At 36.9% G+C, this 9,301-nt stretch overlaps 1 protein-coding gene and 1 pseudogene across 2 annotated transcripts; both read right to left on the bottom strand.

Annotated features, from left to right (window-relative positions):
• Nucleotides 1–3,989: 3,989 nt before the first annotated feature.
• LOC111796006 (Glutaredoxin family protein) lies at nt 3,990–5,546 on the bottom strand. Its single transcript, XM_023678681.2, has 3 exons — nt 5,096–5,546; nt 4,505–5,024; nt 3,990–4,420 (listed from the first exon to the last, which is right to left on the bottom strand). Exons 1-3 carry the CDS (start codon nt 5,409–5,411, stop codon nt 4,180–4,182), a joined length of 1,077 nt encoding a protein of 358 aa, XP_023534449.2. The 5' UTR covers nt 5,412–5,546; the 3' UTR covers nt 3,990–4,179.
• A 127-nt stretch (nt 5,547–5,673) lies between these two features.
• On the bottom strand, nt 5,674–9,278 carry LOC147792644 (SUN domain-containing protein 5-like; annotated as a pseudogene). The gene is made up of 4 exons (XR_015420987.1): nt 8,823–9,278; nt 6,979–8,312; nt 6,821–6,906; nt 5,674–6,240 (listed from the first exon to the last, which is right to left on the bottom strand). The product of XR_015420987.1 is annotated as an SUN domain-containing protein 5-like (transcript).
• Nucleotides 9,279–9,301: the final 23 nt, after the last annotated feature.

Here is a 9,301-nt window from a genome sequence, read left to right as displayed (position 1 = left end):
TTACTTGTCGTTCCACGTCAGCAAGCATTTTTTTTTCCAACTCAGAGAGGTATTTCCCCTTTGGCAAAATGTAGATAAATATTAAGATAAATTTTTAATGGAATATTGATTGGTTTTTTTAAAATATATTTTTTAAATATATAATAATTGTAATCTTGAGTGCGTTTAGAATGACTCTTGAGTGCTTTCAGGTCAAATAACTTTTTAAAAATAATTAATTAAGTGTGTTTTTTTTTTTTTTTAAATAATGTTGAAATACTTTATTTTTTTAAAATAATTTATTCTAATTTGATCAAAAACATTATTTTATTAATACAAAGTTTGTCAAACTCACATATGAACAACTTTTAAGATGCTGGTTAAAGATAAAAGACATCAAGTAGTTTATTTGGTAATTATCATCAAAGTATTTTTTTTTTATATAATTTTTTTAGAAAATCTATTTCAACCTATTTTAAAATTTTTCAATCCAACCATTCAATAATTTTTTTTTTAATGTTTTTCTTGTTATAAAAAGTCATAAAAACGTCGATTTTATAATATTACACGAGAATTATTTGTTATTAAAAGAGTCTCTCTTCGACCCTGAAGAAATTTAATCATATTTGGTTAAATTTTCTTAGATATAATGAAAATATTAATGATATCGGCATTATTTAACACTTAAATGTGAATGTAAAATGGTAATATTAATGAAGATGTTACATCAATATTTGATTGGTTTTATATAATAAGATTGAATGTACATTATTATTATTATTATTATTATTAGTGTGATGTGGGGTGGGGAGGAGTGGAGGAAGAATGGTGGGTTTGGGGATTTTGATATTAAAACCAGGGAATGTGGAAGATAGCAAGGACAGACCAATCAACTCCCTCCAACGTGTTTCCTTTTTCTTTTTCTTTTTCTTTTCCCTGTTACTTTATTGCCCGACACCTGTCCTCTATTCTATTTGCATTTTGGTCCTTCCCTCTTTTCAAATTATTAATTTTTAAAATATCTATTTACAATTTTCAAAATAAGTACATTAAAAAGCATAGAGATGATAATTTTATAAAATGAACAATTAAATTTGACGTCTTTAAAACATGGTAATAATATATATATTTTACTTTTAGTTTATAATTATTTTAAAAATGTCAATATAATCTCTTATATTTTAACACTTTTGAGGATATTTTTGGGATATTTTATGTTAAAATTGGAACCGAATGAATAGAATATTAATGTAATAAAAGAAAAAAATAAAGCATGTTTAAATTTGGTAAATGGATAAAAATGGGGTATTAATGAAAAGAGACAGTACTTTTAATTTAGAAAACATGAATGATTGAGACATCCTATTCTTTCTCACGTTTTTTTTCTTCTTTTTTATATTATATTGTCTTTAAATTTCGATACTTTTCCGTACAAATAATTGTTGGATTTAATCTTTGAAGTGACTTTTGTAATAGTCTAAGTCCACCACTAATAGATATTATCCGTTTTGGCTGGTTACGTATAGTCGTCACTTTCACTGTTTCAAAATGTGTCTACTAGGGAGAAGTTTTTACACCCTTAAATGTTTCGTTCCCCTCTTCATTCGATGTGGGATCTCCAACTAAATAAGGCCAGGTTATGACGTTATATAGACCTAATTCAATGGTTCGAAAAATAACTTTTTTTTAACACAAATCTGTCTTATTAAACAATGAACTCAACCATAAATTTTCTGAGACATTCCTTTATTTATCTTTAAATATTTAATTAAAATTTATAATTCAATTTGAATATATATTTTAAAAATTGTCTTCTAATACAAAAATAATTATAAAATTAAATAAATATATTTATATATAGTTGTATTATAAGAGTGATAACAACTTAAATATACTATTAGTAGATATTGTCTGTTTTGATCCGTTATGTATGACTATAGTCTCACAGTTTCAAAACACGTCAATTAGGAAGAGGTTTCCACACGCTCATAAAAAATATTTCGCTCTCATTTCCAACTGATGCGAGATCTCGCATATACCATAATAATATTCTTTTTTAAGGTAAAAAGAAAATTTACCATGTGATTGCAATTGTGGGTTTTACGAGATATATATATATATACATACATATAATAAAATAAAGTTTTTGGTGCAAAGAGACAAATGGAGGTTTGAGTGGGCTTTTGGTCCCTAGTTGTGGAAGAAATTAATATTAGGGAAATTATATGGTTGGGCCAAACAAGAACACATCTCAAGCTCAATTATATGTGTTTTTTCCTTTTAAAGGAACAAATTACATTTTGTATAAAGTTGAAAGCATGTAAGCATGTAGAGATTGGTCAAATGGTTATATCAAAAACTAACTCCATACTCATATGAATCAATAATTCTTAAAAGTCATGAAAAGAAGAGACGATTCGATATTTGAATATGTATTGACCAATAATTACGAGTAGTTATATAGTGACGATCGCACTTAATAACTTTCCTATAAAAATTCATTGTTGTTCAATCTTAATACAAGCAATGAAATATAATAATGACGATGTTTTATTAAGTATCTTCTTTTAATATACATATGATTAAGGAGTGTTTTAAAGGAGGTTTACTTCGAGATTAAGCCAAGGACATATGCAAAGATTGAAACCCATAAAATGGTGTTGGAATTGTGAAATTTGAGGGGCTGTGAACGAATGTTTGCATGGAGGAATTTGGGAGAAAAGGGCATTGAAAGAGAGGATTCGAACTTGAACTTGAACTTGAAGGTAATGTGATAGGTTGAACTCGAGACTTCAAGCTTCCATATCTTCGTCTATAATGTATTGAAATCACTCCAACTTGATTATATGGATTTGTTAGGAGTAGATGTACACTTTTCTAGAAGAAATTGGGAAGAAATAACTATTGTAAAAGAGAAAATCGAGTTAGGGACATAATGGGAATTTCTTAAAAGTTTTGAAAATTTGTAGCCTACGGAGGTTGAAGATGCTTGGGCGTGCAGAAGCGCTAGTGGCTGAGAGACAACAGACGTGTGACACCTGAGTAAAAGAGGGGGTACATGAATGAACCGAGCCCAACATGAATAAGAGTGATCCTAAGATATGATAACTAAGAAAGACTTAAAAGAAATAGGAGTTACTACTTATACTAACAGAAAAGAAATAAAAGTTATTACATATATCGGCAAAGTGCGCCTTTAATCGTAGAACTTCATAGTTAAACGTGTCTTTCTTGAGGTAATATGTTAGGTGGTTTCTTGAGAATTTTCCTAAGATATATGTGCGTGATAACAAATCATGTTAGAATGACTCATATTAGTTTGTAGGGATTACCAGGTGGGACAATGAGTATTCCTAATCATCGAGTTGTGTGCTACTTCAACTGCCAAAAAGTTTAGTACACGGATTAGTGTGGACAAGTCCCAAATCTCTTTTGTTGTATTTACTTGTGTTCTATTTTGAAAGCTTGTAGTAGTAACAACAGTAAATCGAGCTCCTTGATAAGGAGGCGCTGCATTGATGCTGTTGGATGATGGAAGTCCCACATCGGCTAATTTAGGGAATGATCATGTGTTTATAAGTGAGGAATACTAACTCCATTGGTACGAGGCCTTTTGGGGAAGCCCAAAGCAAAGCCACGAGAGCTTATGCTCAAAGTGGACAATATCATACTATTATGGAGAGTCGTGTTCGTCTAACAGATGCTACCTCGTAGGTGCCACATTTCGACTCTCTCGAATCATTGTTCTTGGATAGAGTCTGTAAGCCTTTGCTTCATTTTGACTTGGTAACTGTAGCATCGTAACCCCGCCTTTGCTTCATTTTGACTTGGTAACTGTAGCATCGTAACCCCGCCTTTGCTTCATTTTGACTTGGTAACTGTAGCATCGTAACCCCATTGCGCAATGTTACAACGCATGCTACTCCCTCGTGTCTTAAACTTAACCCCATTGCGCAATGTTACAACGCATGCTACTCCCTCGTGTCTTAAACTTAGCCACACAAAACCAGTAAAGTAAGTGTTGAAATTGATTAGAATCTAAGGAGTAACGACATGATCATTAATGAATAATTCCCCCCTTTCTATATTTTCCCAACTTTCTATCCCAATTCCACAAGCATTTCTTGCTATAAAATTACACTAAAAACACACATTATAAGTATGGACTGCGAAGTTCACCATCTTCCATCAAGCCTTCGTTCAATGGCAAGCAGGGCAACGAGCCAGACCATTTTCATTACACCCTCCACATCTCTCCTTTCTCTCCCCAATTATCACTTTACAGCTTCCTCCACACTCCAAACATGGCACAAATCTTGCCCCGCCGCACCCTTCGCACCCTTGCCGCCCTGCTCCCGTCTCCACCGCCGCTCGCCGTAGTATCCTCCGGAGCTTCCCCATCTCGTTCAGGGCTACTATTTCATCTGCCCCTCCGATGTACCTGTTGAGTATATGGATATCAAAATTCGAACCTTATGGATGATTTTTATCATAGTATATTTAGCGGTGGTGCTTTAATATTTACCTTCCCTTCACAAACATTCTCGGCACGGTCGCCTCGTCGCCGAGTAACTCCTTGAGCTCCTTCAAAAAGTCACCGTGCAATGCCACGTCACGCTCATCGACCACGACCTGCTGCAACTCCAGCACCGACTTCACTCTGTTACAGTCCTCGAACGTCCGTCGTACGCCTCTCAACGATGTTGTATACAGCACCACCGTCTCCACTCCTCCCGGCGGGCACTTCTCTGGGAACTCACTCAGTGGGTCGTACCGGACCGGTTTCTGCCCCTCTCTTTCCCTCTCCTGTCTGTCCCTTAATAGAAAAATGTTCTCTTTAACGGACCTGAACCGGTCCGGGTCGCCGGTTCTTGGCTCGGGTATTGTTGGCTCGGGTTTTGTCGGTCCGTTTCTGAAAGACTTGGCGGCTGGCTTGGTGGAAGACGTTAACTTGGAGTCGAGCTCTGCCACCGTGTGGAAGCTGGAGCTCTTGCGTGGGGCTTGTTTACCGACGGCGGCTGCGGCGGGTTTCGACGGCGGCGGTTCTGCAACAAGAGAAAATTCTTTATTGAGTTCAATAACGAGTAGGGAACAACGTCAAACGAAAATTTAATACCTTGGTTAGGAGTAACGGGCTTAGGAGGAGGTTGGAGCTCGCGTTGGAGGGCGGGTTTGAGATCTTCAAGAGCCTTACTGACCTCATCCCAAGAGTGAGGAGTCTCAGATTCCAAACTACTGAGCTTCTCAAGAATCGGAACCGGAACAATCGCAGCTTTCTCCTCCTTCACTGGAGATGCTGGCGATTGTGGCTCCTCCACCACTTTAACCCAAGGCTCCTCGATGGCGTTTATATCGAACACTGCAAAGCTAGCCGGAGCCGGCCGGTACACATCAACGGCGGCCTCAATTCGCTTAGAAGACGCACAGCCCATCGCCGTCGATTAATCAATTTCCCGGCAGTTGGGTTGTAGATTTTTTTGGGGGGGATTGGGTTTTCAGAGAGGTGGGTTTATAGAAGGGTGGAATTTGAAATGTGGTGGGAAATTTGTGGTTTCTTTTCTGTGGCGGAGAGGAAGGGGCTTATCCGATGAGAAGTGGCGTGTGAGTGGACAGGTGGATTAGGTGGCTGTCTGCCACGTGGGAGTTGAAGTTAAGGTGTTTGTCTGTTTGATTTTGGTGGATGCCTGCTAAAGTTGGCCCATCTGTCAATTAGAGACCTTAAAACTTGAGGGCTTTTAGTGAAATTATAGAGATAGAATTACATAATTGATATTTGGTCCTCGGTTCGGATTTAGTTTGCAATTGAGTTTTATACTTCTAAACTAAATGGTTAAAAGAGGAAAAGGTAAAAGGTATAAAATGGGTAAAGAGGAAGAGGCTCCAGTCTAGTCTTACCCCATTTTCGTTCATTTCCGGGGACCCTCTTTTTGGTTTTGGGTCACTGCTGGTAAATGCGGCTCCTCCTCTGTATTTACCTATGGAGGGTGAAGGAACTAGAACTACAAAAAGGGACCAACAGTTGCTAACTATATATGAAAGCAAGGATTACCGTCATCATGCTGCTAACAAGCATCCATCCATACCCAACCACTACTCGCCGAGCCCGCCTTGCCGGATTGGCAGTCACCAAAAAACTTCAGAATTTTAGCTGATAACAGCCTCAGAGTTGCAGTGCACATGAAAAGAAAACTCACGGCTAGCACTGCCAGTTCTTTACTTGCCAGCTTGGCTTGGTTGCTTGCAATTTTTTCAATATCTAAGCTGTAAGGAGAGACAGAGGGTGTTTAAATGACTGGCAAAATCATCTCTTAGTGAAACTATGAAAAAAAAAAAGAAAATTGATACGCCAAAATGAACATTCAGATAAATATGTTGAGGAAAAAAAAACACAAATTCATGAACTCATCTCAACTATCCTTCAAATGCTACTCAAGTTGTATTATACAAACCTTTGAGTTCATTAGTATCTCGTTTTTCTTACACATATTTTGCTCTTTTTGTTGGGAAGTGGAATTGAAAAATGGAGATTGGCAAGTGGTCCTCCGTTTGGACCGAACTTGACGGATTACCTTAAGTTGGAAACTTAATATAATAACTAAACATTTAAAGGTTTTTAAGATTCATATAAAATGTATAAATTCATCCATTCCCAGTGTAAATCACCAATTCTACTGACAACATGCCAATCAAAAGTAGTTCTCTAGCTTTTTAGGTCAAGAAAATTAAGATAGCTGTTTTAGGGTCAGGCCAATATAAGACACATTGCACCAAATAAACAGATACTTTATTGAAAAAGAAAATAACATACAAGTTATGTATTAGGAGAACTTCTTTATCTAACCTGAGCATATTGTTCTCTGTAGCCAATTCATTCATTAGCGATGTAGCAGCTGTTTTCCATGATTTGAATTCAGCTATTTCTTTTTCCTAACAAAATGGTAAAGGTATAAGTATTTATTGCAGTAACTAGTCAGAAAATGCATGAAAGTAGTTACTCACAATTGTCTCCTTCCAAACCATGAGATCCTTGACAACTTATTTAGTATTCTCCAGAAGCAATGACATTCTAGCCATCTTTTTTTCGAGATCCGGTAGAAGTTTCCCTTGTCGTCGGTTCAATTCTTTGATATAATCCTCTAGCACAGATAATTTAGTCTCAAGTGACCTCATCTTCTGCATCAAGATCTTCAGGACAGTGTCACCAGGTAGTCTACCGTTCAGCTGTTGTCTAGCTTCAATTACAGGATTAGGAAACTTATTAACATTCGTGGGAACTTTTGCAACCTCTAGAGCAAGACTTGCCTGATCATCCATACTTTCTCTCCATGCACCGGTAGTCGATAAGTTCATTTCATCGTCGTCTATCTCATTAACTGAGCCAAATCTGAATTTGAAGAAGTCGACACGGTTGAATTAGGCTCTTCGTCTGAAATTTTCTTTGGAGCAGCTTCTGAAGAGGTGACAAAGAGATCTTCAAGCATCCTCTCCATGACATCCACACCATAAACCTCTACTATACTCATTGTGCAGTAAAACTCTGATCCATAATGACTAAGAACATCCAACTTTAAGTACCTAACCCATTTTGGTTCAGGAAGCTTGAAGACTTGAGCATGTTTTACATTGGCAGCAACAAAGTTTCCCAATTTAGGCCATGTCTCCGTTGGATAGCTCAAACTGCCAGACAAATTGAATGCCTTGAAATTAGAAGAATAATGTTCAATCACAGCATCGACTAAGGTCTCTTCTGAGAGCTCAATCACAACATACTTTTCTCCCACAGAACAAGGGTTCCTCAGATACTTATCATGGTCTTTCCCCAATATATTACATGCTCCTTTTGCTTCCTTGTTATGAGCAACAACCTTTGCACCTTTCGATGAAGATGCATAGTTGTAATCTGATCCATCCGGTTCAAGCCGATGAGTAATGTTAACTAACTGATCAGGCATGTCGCCTTCTTTATCTTTCATCGTAATGTTGCGAAATTCGTCCAAATTAAGATATGTGGGGTGAGCTCTTCTGCCACTAGGACCTTCTGATGTTCTGATGAGTTTGTTTCTTCTCTGACTGTTGTACTTGGCACATTAAAGATGGATATCCAAGTGCACTCAAGACTGCTACTTCAAATGCCTTTGACTCTGGAAGTGAGCAATTTGAATTTGCATAGTTGTGATGAACATAGGATTCATTACAGTTCATTGACACATTGAGTTCAGACGATCCAGAGTTCATACTACTGTTTCCATTTGCTATGGATGAATAGGCGTAATCATCTAGCTTCTGATTTCCAGGACTAGGGAAAATAGTGCTATTCACAGAAGAAGAATCTCCTGGAAAACATGACTTCAGTAACTCCAACCTAATTTAAGGTACAAGTACAAGGAATCAACCTTTCAAAACCATTTCCGAGCGAGAAACTATTGCGATCATCATCAAACAGAGAACTTCTAAACAAAGAAGCGCCTAGATAAACCAATTCAAAACGATTCTTATAGCGTAGAGAATCATTTACTTTTTCCTTGTGAGACCTAGGAATTCGGATAAAAATTCAAGCCATCCCCTCGATAACAACATATTTGCGTAATAATTATGGGAAAACAGAAGGAAAGCGAAATCACATTATCAATAAAACACTCAAAAGATTGTGAAAAAGTAACATTAAGATCCAAACTGTGTTAAACAATCAACTAAACAGTATCCTCCATTCTGTTCCACAAAATCATTCTACGAAAGATGAGTCAGAACATAGCGCAAAAGAAGAAAAGGAAAGTTCAGTTAAAACAGCAAGAAACCAAAATAAAAATCCAGAAGAAAAAACAAATTGAATTGAAGGATTGTACCAGAATCACCATAACCAAGGACGAGCTTGGAATAGAACAAGCAGACGAGACAAGAGAGGGAAAAGAGCAAAGACCAGAAGAAGTCGTATAAATTCGTCCTCTTGTTAACGCAGTTGTTTTGGTTTTGATTGTTGTTGTTGACGACGATTCCGCCATTGTTATGATCTTTCTTGCTATTTCTAGCCCTCTTCTTACTCCGGTATCTAATGCACAACAGATCATCTCGCGAATCCTCCATGTTCAACTACAAACATGCGAGAGTTTGATCAGTGGGTAGAGGAAGATGAGAGAGAGAGAGAGAGAGTTTCTTCAGTGATGGGAAGCTTGGACATGGAAATGCAATCGCCATGGATTTTTGTTTGTGGCTAATTCATTGCTCTCAACCTCCAGAACTACCGGAATCCACTTTCTGCCATTTGAAATTCAGTTTTTTTTTCTTTTTTCTTTTGGGTATTATTAATCAAAAGAAAAGCAGATGA

This window comes from Cucurbita pepo, chromosome 5, assembly GCF_057944985.1.
Source record: "Cucurbita pepo subsp. pepo isolate OVF chromosome 5, ASM5794498v1, whole genome shotgun sequence".
Lineage (NCBI taxonomy): Eukaryota > Viridiplantae > Streptophyta > Magnoliopsida > Cucurbitales > Cucurbitaceae > Cucurbita > Cucurbita pepo.
Note: the sequence above shows the minus strand (reverse complement) of the source record. Positions and strands in the feature narration are given on the sequence as shown.

Bases quoted from the DNA above. Each gene is read 5' to 3' on its own strand.
- LOC111796006 (XM_023678681.2), bottom strand. From the start codon at position 5,411: ATGGGCTGTGCGTCTTCTAAGCGAATTGAGGCCGCCGTTGATGTGTAC. The intron at 5,025-5,095 runs GTATTAAATTTT...CTCTTGTTGCAG, and splicing joins GCCCGTTACTCCTAACCAAG to AACCGCCGCCGTCGAAACCC. The intron at 4,421-4,504 runs GTAAATATTAAA...TATACTCAACAG, and splicing joins AGAATGTTTGTGAAGGGAAG to GTACATCGGAGGGGCAGATG.